At 34.7% G+C, this 18,172-nt stretch overlaps 1 protein-coding gene and 1 long non-coding RNA gene across 5 annotated transcripts in view; one reads left to right on the forward strand and one right to left on the reverse strand.

Annotated features, from left to right (window-relative positions):
• Positions 1 to 18,172, forward strand: part of LOC141374859 (uncharacterized) — a 67,478-nt gene that overhangs the window by 2,208 nt on the left and 47,098 nt on the right. The window contains exons 2-3 of the long non-coding RNA XR_012382006.1: positions 5,338 to 5,491; positions 16,758 to 16,821. This is a non-coding gene — a long non-coding RNA (uncharacterized lncRNA). The remainder of the gene's footprint in view (positions 1 to 5,337; positions 5,492 to 16,757; positions 16,822 to 18,172) is intronic.
• ZFYVE16 (zinc finger FYVE-type containing 16) overlaps positions 5,600 to 18,172 on the reverse strand; it is a 51,648-nt gene continuing 39,075 nt past the window's right edge. For 2 of the 4 annotated variants that reach the window (XM_025892648.2, XM_025892647.2), the window contains 4 exons: positions 16,648 to 16,810; positions 15,725 to 15,830; positions 14,073 to 14,240; positions 9,528 to 11,248 (listed from right to left, as the gene is read on the reverse strand). In XM_025892648.2, the coding sequence (XP_025748433.1) occupies positions 11,087 to 11,248; positions 14,073 to 14,240; positions 15,725 to 15,830; positions 16,648 to 16,810 (599 nt within the window). In that variant the 3' untranslated portion in view covers positions 9,528 to 11,086. Of the gene's footprint in view, positions 6,051 to 7,151; positions 11,249 to 14,072; positions 14,241 to 15,724; positions 15,831 to 16,647; positions 16,893 to 18,172 lie in introns of those variants that run through there. The other 2 variants (XR_012382004.1, XM_025892650.2) reach the window with 2 other exon arrangements.

An 18,172-nucleotide genomic window follows, 5' to 3' on the forward strand; every position in this document is an offset into this window, starting at 1 on the left:
ATACCTTGGTTCCCTTTAGCTGCTTAAAAAATTTTTTTTGTTGAATTGTAAAAATTCTTTATGAAGTCTGACTCCCAGTCCCTTAACATAGATGATTTGCAAATATTTTCTCCCATTCTGTAGGTTGTCTTTTCACTTTCTTGATGCTATCAGCTGCACTTCAAAAGTTTTTACGGCCTATTGGTTATGGTATTAGGTCAATTTTCATAGATTTTACGGTTATGAATTGATTCAATTAAAATTACTCTTCACTGTCCATTTGTTAGAGCTGTGCACTGAAGTATCTGGCATGAAATGATGATGGCTCAGATTTGGTTGAAGGTACTCCAGCAAAGAAATAAAGGGTAGATGAAGCAAAAGTAGAAAATCTTGAAAATTGTTGAATCTGAGGTTTGTTGTAGGATGGGTACATGGAGCTATATCATACTATTCTCTCTACTTTTGAGTAGGAGAAAATATATTTTTATACCAAATATGTATCTAATTACTTTTTTTGGCACAAAGGAAAGGTTTCATATGTTAAGGGTATATGGTGCCTTGAGGAAAGAAGAGCAGATATACAGAGCCTTATGAGATTAGAATGTGAAAATTGGGCATTGACTTGAGAGTTTGGAGATACTTTTGATGATATATATAAATAGGAATAAGGAATGTATTGTTAGTTCTCAGTAACCCAATCTGGGTAGAAGTGGTGACTTTATACATATTAGAGGAGTGGAATAAGGTGAAGCCATTTGTGGAAGGATGACCTTTGATTCAGTTTACATAACTCACTCTTGAGTAAGAGCGTAGCTGGCCTTAGAATTTAGTTATCTTTCAGTCAGCACTTATGTGTGTCTGTTTCTTTATTTGTGTGTGTGTATACATATATGTAAAATTTTTTTTTACATGTATGGTTGACCCTGAACAATGGAGAGACATGGAGGGTTAGGGGCACTGACCCCCTGCACAGTTGAAAATCTGTGTATAACTTTTGACTCCCCCAAACCTTAGCTACTGATAGCCTACTGTTGACCTGAAGCCTCACCAATAATATAAGCAGTCGATTAACACACATTTTGTATGTCATATGTATTGTATACTGTACTCTTACAATAAAGTAACCTAGAGAGAAGAAAATTAAGAAAATCATAAAAAAATCATAAGAGAAAACATTTACAGTACTTTCTGAATCAAAAAAATCTGTGTAAAAGTAGACCTGCATAGTTCAAGCCTATGTTGTTCAAGGGTCAACTGTGTGTGTACGTAGGTATATAATATTTATAAATATTATGTTTGCTATATTAAATATATTTTTTAGTTTTCTGGTCTCTATTTTGTTATTTACAAGTTTATGCCAGCCCAATTGCTTATTCTTTTAAGTTTAAAGCAGTCTATTTTCACTCTCTGGCTCCCTCTAATTACTTTTTAGATAAGCCTACATTGATAGCTTCCACTTACTTGATATCCATTTCTCGGGCTTATTCTGCAGTTCAGGAGACCTTTTTTTTAAAACAAAAGATGCTTAATGTCATCTGCCAAATTTGGAGTCTTTGCAATATATGCTGTCTTCTACATAACTTAATGCTAAAAAATCTGAGGATCCCACTAATTACAAAATCTCTAAAATGTGATTAAGAAAAAAACTAATGTAATTCAATGTAATTCAGGGTTTTTGAGAATTGAGAATTTAAATATTATATACCTTGGTTCCCTTTAGCTGCTTAAAAAAATTTTTTTTGTAATTTAACAGATTTGCCAGGCATTTTTGCCACTTCACCCAGTTAGCTGTGTTTACTTACAGTGTTAAACAATTCATGAAAACACATATATTCATGGGATTAGAAATAAACCTTAGACATCATGTAGAATATGAGCATTGGTTATAGTGAGAAGGGCAATGGTCAGAAGGAGACTTGGATTCTAGTTTCAGCTATATGCCTCTAGCTATGTAAGTAGTCTCAGTGCCCTTTAACTAGGATTTCATTTTGTTAGTAAAAGTAGGGACATTTCATTAGATGACCTTAATGCTTTTTTTCTGGTTCTGAAATTATAAGCAGAGCCATCAAAAATGTGCATAAATTTAATACAGCTTACTTCAGTTTGGAGAGTCCTAATTGCTAGAAAGTTTCTCCTTAAATTCCAATAGTTAGTTCCTAGATGTGTGACTTTAGGAAAGTTATTCTCTTATTACTTCGTCTATGAAATGCAATAATAAACCACAAGGTAAATTTTCTTTTACTGAAGTCTGCTCTGTCTGATAATTACCAAAGCCACTCCAGGCTTTTTAAAAAAATTTTTTAGTGCTTGCATGGTATATTTTTTCCCCTTCTTTTTACTTTTTAGCCTATATATTCCATTATGTTTCAGATAGTTTCTTGAAGATAGTATACAATCAAGTTTTTTTTTAGCTGATCTGTGTTTTAATTACCATATTAGACCCTTTAAGTTTAATATAATTTTTCATATTGATGGATTTAGGTCTACCATTTATCATTAATTGTCTCTCTGCTTTTCACTTCTGTTTTCCTTTCTGGTCTCCTTTTGATTTTTTTTTTTTTACAGAATTTCATTTTAATTTATATATTGGCTTTTAAAAATATCTCTCCATGCATATATGTTTTAATGATTACTCTAGAGATTTTTTTTAAAGATTTTATTTAGAGAGAGAGAATGAGAGAGAGCACGAGTGGGGGGATAGGCAGGGAGAGGGAGAAGCAGGCTCCCTGCTGTGGGGCTCAATCCCAGGACCCCAGAATCATGACCCGAGGGGAAGGCAGACACTTGACTGAGTCACCCAGGCGTCCCTCTAGAGATTATTGCATACCAAACTTTTTGCTCTCTCCCATTAGGATGTTGTTCTCACATGTATTAGATCTATATGTGTTGAACATCCATCAGTGTTATAAATTTTTTATTTCAGTAGTTATACATATCTTAACAAACTTAAAAGGTGAAAAAATAGTCTGTTTATCCAAATATTACCATTTCTGTTGCTCTTTCTTCTTTCTTGGCATTCCAGTGTTCCCTTTGATATCATTTTACTTCTCTATGAACTTTCTTTAGCATTTCTTTTACAGCAGTTCTACTGGCAGTGAATTATCTTAGTTTTCCTTTTTCTGAAAATGTCTTTATTTCACTTTAATTCCTAAAGGATGTATTTGCTGGTTAAAGTTCTGGGTTGATAATTTTAAGTATTTTTTTAAAGCACTTTAGAAGTGATGTTCCACTGTCCCTGGTTTCTGGTGAGAAATACAACATAATTCAAATCTTTGTTCTCCAAAAAGTAGACGATGTCATTTTCCTCTGTTTTCAAGATCTTTTCTTTATGTTTGGTTTCATCTGTGTGGTTACGATATGCCGGGATATGGTTTTTGTTTTTAACTTTTTAGCAGTTTGCTGTGCCAGTATAACTGCTGTAAATATATTTTATGTAAACATATAAATTTATGTCTTTAACCAAATTTTGGAAGTTTTCAGTTATTTCTTAAAATGTTTTTTTCTTTCTCTTCTTTTACAACTCCTATAACATGAATATTAGACCTTTTGATATTTTCCCATAAGTCCTCAAAGCTTTTCTTTTTTCTTTTTTTTCTACTTTTTTCTTTATGTTATCCAGGCTGGATAATTTCTACTGATCTATCTTTAAATTTGCTTACTCTTCCCTTGGTTGTCTCCATCCTATTAAGACCCTCTAGTAAATTTTTTTATTTGTATTTTTCACTTATAAAATTTCAATTTGGCTTTTTTTAATAAGATTTTATTTATTTACTTAAGAGAGAGAGAGAACAAGATAGAGAGGGAGCACAAGTGGGGAAGAGGGGCAGAGAGGAAGAAGCTGACTCCTTGCTGAGCAGGGAGCCCAACGCGGGGCTGGACCCCAGGACCCCAGGATCATGACCTGAGCTGAAGGTGGACACTTAACCGACTGAGCCACCCAGGTTCTTTTTATAGCTTCTATTTCTTTGGTGAAGACTTTTTCCTTTCCATTCATTTAAACAATGTTTACCCTTTCTTTATGGAGTATAATTAAAATAACATGTTAAGTCTTTTTCTGATAATTCCGAAATTTTAATAACCCCAGAATAACTTTTGTTCCTTGTCTTTTCCCTTGAGAGTTGTTTAGATTTCCCTTTTGTTTTACATGTTGAGTAATTTTGGATTATTTCCTAGATATTTTGAATATTATGAAACTGTCAGTCCTGTTAAGTCTTTAGAAGAATGCTTTTGTTTTGTTTTGGTTTTAGCTTGCCGTCCATCCAGTTAGTTCAGACCACATATCCTGGACAGCATTATGTGGGTTGTGGTTTCAATGATAATTTAGTTTTCAACACCATTACAGGGCAGTTCTAATCTGCCCTGATTGTGCACCACCCAGTGGCCATCCTAAAACCTGCATAGAGGCATAACCTCATTTTATTGCACTTCACCCATACTGTTTTTTACAAATTGAAGGTTTGTGGCAACCCTGGGTCAAGCAAGTCTATCAGTGCCATTTTTCTAATAGCACTTGCTCACTTGGTTTGCTCACTATGGTTTACTGAATATTTTAAGCTCACTGTTGAGAACTGCTCAGAAAAAAAGATTCCTTTCAAAATATGACTGCTCACTGACAACGCACCTGGTTACCCAAGACCTCTGATGGAGATGTACAATGAAATTAATGTTGTTTTCATGCCTGCTAACACTGTATCCATTCAGCAGCCCATAGATCAAGGAGTCATTTCAATTTTCAAGTCTTATTTAAGAAATATATTTTTTAAGGCTGCCTAGATAGTGATGGATCTGGGCAAGTCAACTGAAAAGCTTCTGGAAAGGATTCTCTAGTGTAGATGCCATTATGAACATTTGTGACTCGTGGGAAGAGTTCACAATATCAACATTAACGAGTCTGGAAGAAGTTAATTCCAGCCCCCATGCATGACTTGGAGGGGTTCAAGACTTTAGTGGAGTAAGTAACTGCAGATGTGGTGGAAATAGCAAGAGAACCAGAATTAGTAGTGGAGTCTGAAGATGTGACTGAATTGCTACCATCTCGTGATAAAACTTGAATGGATGAGGAGTTCTTTCTTAAGGATGAGCAAAGAAGAAGAAAAAAAAAAGGATGAGTAAAGAAAGTGGTTTCTTGAAATGGAATCTACTCCTGGTGGGGATGCTGTGAAGATTACTGAAATGACACCAAGGATTTAGAATATTATATAAACTTAGTAGATAAAGCAGTGGATTTGAGAGTATTGACTCCCATTTTGAAAGTTTTGTGGGTAAAATGCTATCAAACAGCATCACATGCTACAGAGAAAATGACTGTGAAAGAAGAGTCAATCAATGCAGCAAACTTCTTTGTTGTCTTATTTTAAGAAATTGCCACAGCCACCCCAACCTTTAGCAACTACCATCCTGATCAGTCAGCAGCCATCAACATTCAGGCAAGACCCTCTACCAGCAAAAGGATTATGATGTACTGAAAGCTCAGATGATGGTTAGCATTTTTCACCAATATTTTAAAATTAAGGTATGTACTTTGTTTTTTAGATATAATTATACACTTAATGGACTACAGTATAGTATAAACATAACTTTTATATGCACTGGGAAGGCAAAAAATTCAAAGTTGACTCGCTTTATTGCAATACTCACTTTATTGCAGTGGTCTACAATGGAATATACAATGTCTCTGAGTTATGCCTGTAGTGACCTACAGTGTAGTTCAGTGTTTAAAACACTTGCTCAGCTGCTTCTGGTCAGTTTCACACATGCAGAGGTTGGAGGTGATCCCAGGATTTTATACACCAATTTGGAGGTTCACTTTTAGTTCCTTCCTATGATCTTCCCCCCACACTCTCTGGTTACAAGATCTTCCTCCTTGCTGTTCTGGTAGAAAGTCAGGGCTTTAAGCCTCCCTTCACCATTCCCAGTATTCCACCCTGCAGTGTCTGATTGTCTGCCCCCACTGCATCAGTAGGTAGAGACGAGTGATGCTGTTTTGCTGTCTTGAGCTTGGTGTATGGCAGGGTTCCACCTCACAGGGTTTGCACATGGTGAAGAGGGGGTGCTACTTTTCTGCAGCTCCCCTGGAATAAGTCAAGTAAATTCAAAAGTTTTTCTCATAGCCCCAACCCCTTTCCTGTTCGACTAGAGAGAGCAAACTGTTCTTTGGACTCTGTGCTAGCTGAAAGTTCCTGTTTTCCTGTTATATGTCTATAATTCCTTTTTATTTATTCTGTTTGGGATTTGTCTAGCTTAAGTGTGTGGAGTAAGGTCTTTCATTGACTTTGAAAGTTTATATTTAAAAATACTTGTAGTATCCTATTCTCCTCTCCTTCTGCCGCTAATTAGGCATATGTTAGGACTTCTCACTATCTACTCTGTATGTTTGTTTTTTTCCCATCTTTCCATCTTTTTGTCTTTCCCAGCTGTACTCTGGATAATTTCTCCTGATTTATATCCCTGTTTATAAATTCTCCCCAGTGGCTGTATTCTACTGTGCCATTAAACCTATTTAATTAGAGCTTAACAGTCCAGTTTTTAATATATTCTCTAGCACCTAGAGGGATCACCAGTGTGGAACCACCCTAAAGCAAGTTAAATGCTTAAGATTCTTTGGGTGATCCTCATCCTTTGGCGGGGTGGAGGGAGGTCATGGGGAAGTTCCCATTAGGTTCATAATTCTGAATAGATTTACAATGTTGTGTGGGCCTTGAACTTTGATCTGTTCCCTCACCCCATAAGGTTGTCTCAGTAGGACCCCATGCCCCCTTTCCTTCTCTTTTTCTCTTTCCTTTTGGACTGAACATTCCTTACTATCTTAATATCTTGATGCTTTAAGATGATTTTTATATTTTAATCACCTTTGGTTTTCAGCAGGAATATGGACCTAACTATCCTAGCATACAATTCCCTGAAACAAGAAGTTTCCCATAACTGCATCTTTGTTCCTACATGGGCAAACCCTACTCTTTCAATTGGTATTCTCTGCACTTAGCACATGCTACTTTTGGCATATAATCCATAAATGTTGATAGGAAATATGCTTAATTCTGCCAGCAATTAATTGTAGCAACTTTTATGTATAGCTGCTCAAAAAACGTAAGTATCTTATATTAGTTATCTAATATTACTTGCTGCATGTAACAAATCACCAGAAAATTTAGCAGCTTAAAACATTATCTTACATGGTTTCTGAGATTCAGGAATCTGAGAATGGCTTAGTTTGGTAGTTCTCATGAGGTTGCAAACTTTGGATGATGGCTGCAATTTGAAGGCTTTGACTGGGGTTGGAGGATCCACTTCCACTCATGTGGCTGTTGGCTTCAGTTCCTTGCCAAATGGGCCTCTCCAATAGCCTGGCAGCTGGCTTCCCCAAGAGTGAGTGATCTAATAGAGAGTGAGGGACAGAGGGAAGAGGAAAGGATAGGAAGAAAGGGACAAAAGATAGAAAGTGGGGAGAAATGCACCAAAGATGGAAGTGATAGCTTTTTACAACATAATTTTAGAAATGACATCCCAACCCTTCTGCCACTTTTGGTCACAAAGACCAATGATGTTATGTGGGAAGGGGCTACACAAGGGTATGAATACCAGGAGGTAGGGATCACTAGGAGGCTATCTTGGAGGCTGGGAAGTACTGTATTTTACCAAAAGAAAAAAAGAAAACCTTTATTATATTCAGAGGTTCATAACAAAGCACTAGAGTTAAACCCACTCCTTCATTTGTATAAAGCATGAAAATATGTTTGTAATTTTATCAATGCAGATGCGTAAAATATTTCCCAAAAGGTGTTATATATTAAACTGTTCCAAGCTAAATCCAAAAGAAAGAATATAAAGATTTAAAACTACTAAAAATACGATGTGAAAAAAAAATCTGTTAAATGGTAAGAGATAAATTTAGATGGCAAGCCTTAGTGTCTGGTAGGAAAAAAAATAAAGGATTTAAATATAGCTAAATAAAAAATAAACTTGCAAGTTAATTTTAGTAATAAAAAATTTGTTACGAGAAAAATAGTCCTTGTACTGAAACATATGGTCATAATTCCAGTAACATGCTTTTATCAATCAAAAGTGGTTTGAGAAGGCATGAAACCTTTAAGATTCTAAATATGAACCTCATAACTCAAAGTAATTGAGGAAGTCAATGTGTTCTTCAGTGTAAACACCATCCTACATTTTGTATAAAAAATGAGAAGAGGAAAATAATACATATATCTATTTGTATTTGCTGCTACTACACCTAAACCATGGGAAGATACATAAGAAACTAGTAAAATGATTACTTGAGATTGGAGGGTAAGAAGAACAAGCTAGACGCATACAAGGTGGAAGGTAAAATTTATATTGATAAATTTTTTATACTTTTCTGATAATCACAAAGAAAAAATTAAAACCTAAGATGGGTTTATAGGTTTCTGGTTTATTTCAGGATATTTTCTATTAAAATGTGAGTCAAGTTATCAAAGTTACGGTTGTGACTAAAAAAAGAAAAGTCTGTTCTTCACTTATAAAACAATATCTGAATCTAGGCTGTTATAAAATTAGGCAGTTGAGACACCACAGTCAAGCTACTGCTTTTATGATTAAATCATAGGGTAAGATATTCATACAACACAGTAGACTCTTTAAAGTAAGGGAAAGTTCAGTCTTTTTATAGATTACCTACTTTTCAGATTTTTATCTCTTACCTAGCCAGGTTTAATGCCCACTATCTAACAAGTTCTTGGCCATCTCCTCATTGGTATGGCTATCCTTCTGGGTTGTTTTCCTTTTTTTTTTTTTTTTTTTTTTTTGGTGGGCAACAAAGCAAAGTTTATTGAGTGATACAGTATAAAGCTCCCAAAGAGGGAGCGGACCTGAGAGGGTTGCCTCCTGGGTTGTTTTCCAACCATGTAGTCAAGATTCATATCTCTATTATAGCAGTTACTTTTACTTTGTTAATTATCTGCTTCATACATTCAGCTCTAATAGGGACAAGAAATATTTTATTCATCTTTTGACCAGTGAAGCCTAACAAAATGCTCTGCACATAGCAAGTATATAGACACACAAAGTTTGTTGGGTGGCTACACAGAACAAGTGGGCTAGATTTTACTTCGTATTTCAGAATTCAGAGAAAGAGAACCATTCTATTTCTTCACCTTTAAAAAAATTAAAATTTCAAAATAAATACCAATGTGAAGAACATGACCAAATAAGAAACCTACCTCTACAAAGAATACTTTAAAATGTACCTCCAAAGGTACATTATTCCATTATCATTAAATGTAAAGGCTTTATGAAAACAAATCTAAAGCTATCCTATCATGGGAAGAGCTCTCCACCATTTGGTTATTTTAAAGTAATTTCAGGGGCACCTGGCTGGCTCAGTCAGAAGAGCACGTGACTCTTGATCTCGGGGTCATGAGTTTGAGCCCCATGCTGGGTGTAGAGATTACTTAAAAAAAATAAATAAATAAATAATTTCATTATTCATTGACTGCGTAACTAATACTGCAAAATAAACACACTATATAAAGAAAACATAAACTGATAAAAATAATCTTACACCATCTCAGTAAATTTCACAGGTTACTTTGTGTTGCCATTTTATTTAACAGCTGCAACATTTTACATTGCTTATGAAGTAGCTACTTCCAGAAGACTGATAATCTCCTTCACAGGGTATCTTTGGCTCATACTACAGATGTGATTCAGTATGAACCATGTGACCAGTGGAGTAAAATTCTCAGTCTCTACTAGCCTGAGACCTCAGATCCTGAGTTAATAACCCTGACTTGGTCTTCAAGTTGAGATGCTTCATAAGTATTTTTCTTACATCAGGGTTATTTAGTGTAGTTTCTTTTTCTTGAAATATATAATGAGTGTTTTTGATACAAAAACATATACCATATAAGAATAAAAAAAGCATCAAAATAGTGACTGTATTTTATATAATGTAAATGGAGGACTAACTAAAATATCCCCGTTACTTTCTTTTAACACAACGTACTTCTTAAAATTTTGCTGTTTGAAGAGCAAAGTTCTGTAACAGTTTCAAATACATAGAATTTAACTTATGTTAATATCCTGTTATAAAAAATAACTACCATATAAAGAATTTAAAATATGCAAAAGTAATTAGTTCATTAAAATGTATACTTAATACATTGGTGTCAGTGAAAATATGCAGACTTGCCAAGAAAGTTCTAAGGTTTAAAGGAAAAGTTTAAAAAAACCTGTTTCAGGCTTCATTTATTGCTACATAATGACTACTTCAAGGGTCATATGGCCTGTTGTCAATCACTTTTAGAAGTGGGAAATAAAGTGGTGTATATTTTGAAGGAAGGAGGAAAAATAATACACTGCAATACAAAAATATTACCTATTTATAAATTATTAGACTTACAAAACACATACTGAATCACATGTTCTTGCTATAAAAACAATGTACTTAAATATAGAAGCACAAAATTCTGAAGCACCCACAATTATTTTAAGAATACCCATTTAATCAAGAAAAAAGCCATATATATATATATATATATAATAATTTGAGAAGAAAAAAGGCAAAATTCTGATTTTAATCCAAATAACCAGTTTATCTAATCATGGAGGTAGGTCTCCACTCCAATTATACAAATAAGTTATCTGCCTTACTCAATTATCATATGACTAAGATCTGAAAACTGTCTATGTCACTGAAATTCATTTTTAACAGACTTTAGAAACCAGCAATGTAACTGGCTAATGTAACAGCCATTTCCCTCATAAGGTTACACCTGAAAAGAGCCTTCATTAAAATCATTCTTGGCATAACGAGGTATACATAAGTGCAGATACTTTGGCTTTGCATTTAAATAACACAGTAAATGCTACAAATTTATTAAAGACAGAAGAAATCCTTGTCCTTTTAGAACTTGTATTACATCAAAGCTTCAAAAACTGTTGGTCTCTTAAATTTTTAGAGATTTAAATATTGTGCTAATGATTTAAAAAGATCATTTCCTGCCTAAAAAGCAAAACTTACGTGTTTCAAACAGCAAACATTTACTTTTAGTGTTTGTGGCATTTCAGCTTTAGTGAATTTAGTTTTAACAAATTAGTTTGCAATATATAATATGACTCATATCTTTCACTAAAAAAGATTTTCTATAATGAAAAATACTAATTCTATTTCTAATGGTAAACTAGTAGAGTTGGAGGTCCCACCATGGATCACAGGGATTAGAGCACTATCAAGATCATTTAAATAATGCTGAGGAAGAAGCTGGCCTTCAGATCCTGCCTGAAATTCAACCTGGGGGGGGAAAAAAAATCTTGATAAGTCAACCTTAGAAAGTAAGCAATCTTGTTTAGCTTAGCAGATGAATATGAACTATTTTAAAATATCATTCATTTTAAGCATGTTAAGAAAATAATTGATATTTTACTCATAAAATGTTTCACATTCTCCTATATTTCTTTTATCTTCTACATAAATTATTGTCTCTCCCACAGATATCATAAAAATTGTTTAAATGCCACTACTTCATACTTTAGGTTTCTTCTCAATGCACACATAAACACACTAGAGAACCAAGGTTTTAAATAATTACCAACATGACTTAAATAAAAACCTATAGTATTAAAAAATCGACTTAAAATATTTTGAATTTGTTGTTACAAAAGTATTTAATATTTGAATTTAATGTTGCTGGTGAAAATTACATTTAATATATTTGACTAAAAAATTAACAGGGCTGCTGAAATAACAAATTATTACTTCCTTGAAAAAGGAACCTTTAACAGTGAGATCAAAATATAAGTTCTTCTTTCCAAAAGAACTATGAGTTTAACAAATCCTGACTGAAGAAAAGCAAACCCTCAGTATATGACCTCATTCATGTTTAGATTAACCATTCTAATGAAAAACTTGCTTTGAAATTGATTATACTGGATGTTGGAAACAGAAATGCACATTAAAATAATACTAGAATACCATTTTTCACCTATAAAATTCATAAAGTTCAAAAGTTTGATTACATATTGCTTTGATAAAGATGCAGGGAAAAGAACTTTCTCATACAAATTGTGGTAGTAACCTGTATTTGAGACAATATGGTAGTATCTATTGAGCATATACTTAGACCTGGCAATTCTACTTCTTAGAATGTTTGTTATACTCACACTTTATGCAGAACCAAAATATTGTGGATAACCTCAATGTCAATCAGTGCATACTAAATTTACATAAAAACTAGTTAAATAAATTATGGTACATTTATATAATCAACGACTACTAAGCAATTGTTAAAAAGAATAGGTAGTAATATGAAATATCTCTAAAATATAAGATCTTAAAGAAGCAAAGTCAGAAAAAGTAAGAGTAAAGGGAGAAGTGAAAAGGACTTATATACTTATTTGGCTGTACATGCAAAAAATCACAGAGACTCCAAGAAATGGGTAACATTTGATTGCCTGACCAGGAAGGGAGGATGAGGAGGAGTATGGAGATAAGACCTACAGGGTTGAGAGTCAAGAGTGGGAAGGAGATCTTTCCAGGGCTATTACCTTATACAACTCTACTGGGAACCATTTACATTGTAGCCTGGAGTTAATATCTCTAGGGGCTACCCATTACATAGATGACAACATGAATGTTGCTCTCTGGAAATGTTGGATAAAATGGTCCTATTATACACACACTTGCAAGATAACAGAAAATATATATTGTTCTCTACCTCTGGTTCCTCGTACACAGCTCCTGAAACCCTTGTAATTTCTTAAGTGATAAGAACATTCTGAATATCTCTTGTTCTAATATTTGTATTTCACACCGTCCGTGACACAGGGCTCCTAAAACCCTTGTACATTCCTAAGTGATAAGAACACTAGGAATATCTTTTAATGAGGTGACTCTGGGTGGGCTCCTGGATGGAGACTGGTCACCAGAAAGACCAAACCATAATTAGAAGCTTTAGATTTTTCAGCCCTACCCCTCATCTTCCAAAGAGGGGAGAGGGGTTACAAAATGGAGTTAAATCATGCCTACATGAGGAAGTCTCCATAAAATCCCTATAGAGGAAGGTTTGGAGAGCTTCAGGCCAGCTAATACATCCATACCAGGAGGGTGACACACTCCAACTCCACTGAGACAGAAGTACCTATGCTTAAGAACCTCCCAAGCCTCACCCTATGTATATTTCTTCATCTGTATAACCTTTAATAAACTGGTTAACATGTTTCCCTGAGTTCTGTGAGCTGCTCTAGCAAATTAATTAAACCCAAGGAGGGGGTTATTAGAACTTCTGATCTATAGCTGGTTGGTCAGAAGCACAGCCAATAACCTGGGCTTATGGTCAGCATCTGAAGGCATGTGGGGGCACAGTTTTATAGGACTGAACCCTTAACTTATGGGATCTGGTGATATCTGGGTAGATGGTGTCAAAATCGAGTTGAATTCCTGGATATCCTGCTGGTGTCCAAGAACTACTTGTTGGAAGGAGGAAATCCTCTACATATTTGGTGACCAGAAATGTCAGAAATGAAGTATTTTGTGTGAGTAGTAAAGGAGACTCACAGGAAGGAAAGACACAGTAGGGAAGAACTTTTTTTTCCTTACATGGGAAGGAAAAGACTAAATTTTCCTTTTTTTAACACTTTTGGACTTCTGTAATTTTAAATCATGTGAATATAGAATAAAGTCAGAATGAAAAAATTAAAAACCTACTTATCAAGCAAGATTGCTGTAGTGCAGAGATCAGCAAACTATGGCCTGTGGGCCAATGTGGCCCACCAACTATTTTTGTAAACAAAGTTTCATTGGAACATAGTGAGCTCATTAGTTTATATACTGTCTGTGGCCACTTGTTCACTATAATGGCACGACTGAATAGTTGTAAAAGACATCATACAGCCCACAGTGCTTAAAATATTTACTGTCTAGCCTTTTACAAAAAAGTTTGCTGACCCCTGTTGTGGAGAGTAAAGGTAATAATATAGAGGAAGTACGTAGCACACACTGATGTTCAACAAAGTTTAGTTCTCTTCATTCATCCCAAATAAAAGGTTAAAGAAGAAACTTTTGATTATTTTAATATATGATACATTCATTTCAAAAATACATCACAAAAACATCTTACCATGTCAGTGTCAATGGAAACTCTGAGGCCAATTTTATTCATCCCATTACTCTTTAGAATTTTCAGGTGAGGGCACAGCGCAGCACTACAAGCCATGGCTATTTCTTTTGCAAACTGATAACGAGTTGCTGAAACAGATAAATCCTGGTCCTTTAGAAAGTAGAACACCTGAAATGTATTTAATTAGGAAACAAGTCATGATTAAGATTAAAAGCAGCTTTAAAAAGACAATTGCTACTTTCAATTCAACTTTATTAATAACATCCAATGTTAATGCCATGAAATTCATTAGTTGAAAAGCATTGTGTGTGGGACACCCAGGTGGCTCAGTCAGTTAAGTGTCTGCCTTCGGCTGGGGTCATGATCCTAGAGTCCTGGGATCAAGCCCCATGTCGGGAATCCTTTGCTCAGCAGGGGGGCCTGCTTCTCCCTCTGCCTCTCCCCCTACTAGTGTTCACTCTCCCTCTCTCTCAAATAAATAAAATCTTTAAAATAAAAAACATTTTGTGTGTAAATATATATATCTTGATCTGTAAGTAGTAAAAGCCTAAAACCAAAGATTATGGACTATGGCATGACTTAGCTATTTTTACCTAAAATTAAGCTGTAGCAACAAAAGCCCTATTAATTCAGTTTAGAGAAGTGTACTAATGAGTCCTCCCTATAATATCAACTTCCTGTGAGGACATCTTAATAAAGTTAAGATCAAACAAAGAAATAACATTATAAAATTTCTTTTTTTGTTAAAGATTTTATTTATTTGAGAGAGAGAGAGAGCACAAACGGGGAGCAGCAGAGAGAGGGAGAGGGAGAAGCAGGCTCCCCGCTGAGCAGGGAGCCAGATGTGGGGGCTCGATCCCAGGGTCCCAGGATCACGACCTGAGCCGAAGGCAGACACTCAGCCAACTGAGCCACCCAGGCGCCCTGATGTTCCATAATTTCTATATCCTCTATAGTTTCTATCTACCTTGTACATGTATAAAATCACAGAGAATACAGAAGAAATTAGTAACAGATTGCCTGACCCAGGAGGCAGAGTGAAAAGGAGTATGGAAGTAGACTAAGGGGTTGGGAGTCTATAATTTCATATCCTCTTAGTTTAAAAAAAGTTGGAACATGCAAAAATAATTTTCATATGTGAATGCTGATTATAAACTAGTATCTATAAAAATATTTTATTTTGGGGGGTGCCCGGGTGGCTCAGTCAGCTAAGCATCTGACTCTTAATCTCGGCTCAGGTTTTGATCTTGGGGTTGTGAGGTCAAGCCCTGCATTAAAGTAGGCCCAGCATGGAGCCTACTTAAAATAAATAAATACATACATAAGTTAGTTTTAATTTACATATATATTTTTTGTAAAATAAGAGAAAAATGAAAATAATATGGTCAAATAACATATACTGTACAAAAGATGGCAATGCTGCCAAAACTTAACTGAGTTGGCAGGGAGTAACACCATACAATAGCCTGAAATAGTCTTACGGAAATCCAAATCTGATATAAAAAAGGCAGTCTGGGGTTAAAATAAATGTGTGTTTCAAGATGTAATGTAAAAAGTATTAATAAGCTGCAATGAGAAATCTCCCAAGTTCAAAAAAAATAAAAGCCATATCCAAACACAACATGTAAAGGGAAGGAATCTTTCTCAGTTACCTCAGTACACTTTACAGTCTTCTCATCGGTTTCAAAATCTGCTTCCAGTTTTATTTTTTCACTTGGAAATCCTTGTAATGATATTCCATCCACTGAACTAATAACACTATAGAATAAAACATAATACAGTAGTATTATTAGTACCAAAATGCTTTCTATGAAATGAGTTATTAGATTTGAACAAATAAGGAAAATATACATGAAAACTATATAGCACTAAGATAACTCAGTTACATACAAAATAATTAAAACTATAGTCCATTCATTTACCAAGATTTCTTGATTGTGTAGCAAAATATATCTACTCTTTCATATGCCCAATTCAGACCTGAGGTTTAAAATGCCTCAGTTTCCTAACAGAAAAGCTGTCTCATGAATTTTAAAAACTTATCTTGGAATCCCTCAGCATTAGCCCTCTTTTTCCTTCTTTACTTCAGACCCTTTAACCAATCTCCAAAAAAAGAAAGAAAATAGTAGTTGAAAAGGAGTGGCACAGTAATATTCTATAAGACCTCTAATGTATATATTATTAAATTCAGTTGTATTTACAGTGAATCAATAAAATACAAACTAAACATCCAAAGGGTATCCTTTACTTCACAAAAATAGGTACGAAACAACAGAAAAAGTATATTGCCTTTCACAACCTTGGCATCAAGGTCACACTGCTACACAGTGCACATTTTATCACTGTCCCCTCCCAAACTGACCATCCTTTAATAGCTTATAGCATCCTGGCCAAGAAAATACACATGAGGCAGGTTAGGTACACGTCTGAAAAAACAAACTACATTCATTAGTGTATAAGCATTTAAATTAATGGTATAATTCTATATTTATTCATAAAATGTTTAATTTGTTAGGATTTTTTATCCTTCCCCCTCCATCAAATCAATTACATTTTAGTAACAAAAATTTCTTACCCTTGGTTTCCTTTTTCTTCAGAATCTACCCAGCAGATATCCACATATTCTCTTAGGTCTACAGCATCAACTTTCCCACATGTAATTTTAAAGTCTTTTTGTTCTCGTAGAGCAAGCCGCAAGCCATCCATAGTCTCTGGCGTTATTTGTACCATTAAGCCATCTAATAATGAGGTATGTTTCACATTCCTTTTATTAAATGTCAATTAATGTCTAATCCATAAAATTTGCTATCAAAATATGTTCTGCATAAGATATGTTTTACATCATCTGTTAAATAATCTTAATGATTGTTTTCTACTAGGAAAGATGAAAAATATTTCAAAGTTAAGGATTCTCTTTTTTTAAAAAAACAGTTAAACAAATAACGGCAAAATTTTTCATTACCAACTAATGAAATTAGTGATGCCAAACTGCCCTTTTATAACAGCCAGCCATAAAACTAGACAAAATGTATGAGGCAGTTGTTTTCAGGTACTGAACAAGAGGAAGTGCAATACTGTGATTTCTAAGGAAAACTCAACAGGTAAGCCTACAACTGCCCAGGCTCTTCGCTTGGAGACAATTTCTTCATGGCGACCCATTAAAGCTACAATGGCCACAATGGGCTGAGAAATTAGAGATAAGTTTGGGGAAGCCTGGAATCTGGAGTCAAGACACTGAAGAGGAAGGCACCAGAAGACTGTGAGTCCTTGGACTAGAACTGGGAACACGTTAATAGAGTGAGACTAGATGAGGCCTAACAGTGAACAGCTATTAGGGTTGAGAACAGAACAGAGATACTAGAAATCAAGCAATGCTGGGGGATATTGACAGTCTGGACCAACCACAGTAGAGAGACCTTATGAGTACTCACTAACTTACACTGTGGCAAAGCAAAAACAAAGCCCTTACAAAATCTGTAGGCAAAATAGATTTAGAGAGTGAGTCCTGCAGACTGTAACACCTTAGGAGTTCCACAGATCCATCTGTTAACGGAGTGAAAAATACAGACTACACAAGCTCAACATGATATGCCATGAAAATGCCTGCTTAAACATAAATAAGCCTTCTTCAGAAAAAGCTAATAGAATCTAAAGTCTCTAAAACATATTAACAGTGACAAGTATATAATCAAAACTTATCAGAGAGAACTACAAGAAAATGTGAGCCTCTATACAACTGATACCAACCATGAGACAGATAGCCAAGACAGTGGATTAAATATATATGTACTTTAAAACACCTATTCTAAAATATATTCAAAGACCTAAAGCAAAACATTCAAAAAATTAAAAGCAAATATGGGCTAAATGAATAAACAGATTTAAAAAATCTTAACAGAGAAATGGAAACTGAAAAAACCCAAAGGGAAATTCTAGAACTGAAATTGAAACCTCAATGGATAGGCTTTATAGTAGACTGAAGATGGCAAGAAAAAGACTCAGAGAAAATGAAGAAAGGTCAATAAACATTTTTCAATCAAAGAACTTAGAGAGGGACACCTGGGGGTTGGCTCAGTCGATTAAGCGTCTGCCTTCGGCTC

This window comes from Callorhinus ursinus, unplaced genomic scaffold (genome assembly GCF_003265705.2).
Source record: "Callorhinus ursinus isolate GAN/ISIS: 27379988/994484 unplaced genomic scaffold, GSC_fseal_2.0 scaffold23, whole genome shotgun sequence".
In the NCBI taxonomy this organism is placed as follows: Eukaryota; Metazoa; Chordata; class Mammalia; order Carnivora; family Otariidae; genus Callorhinus; species Callorhinus ursinus.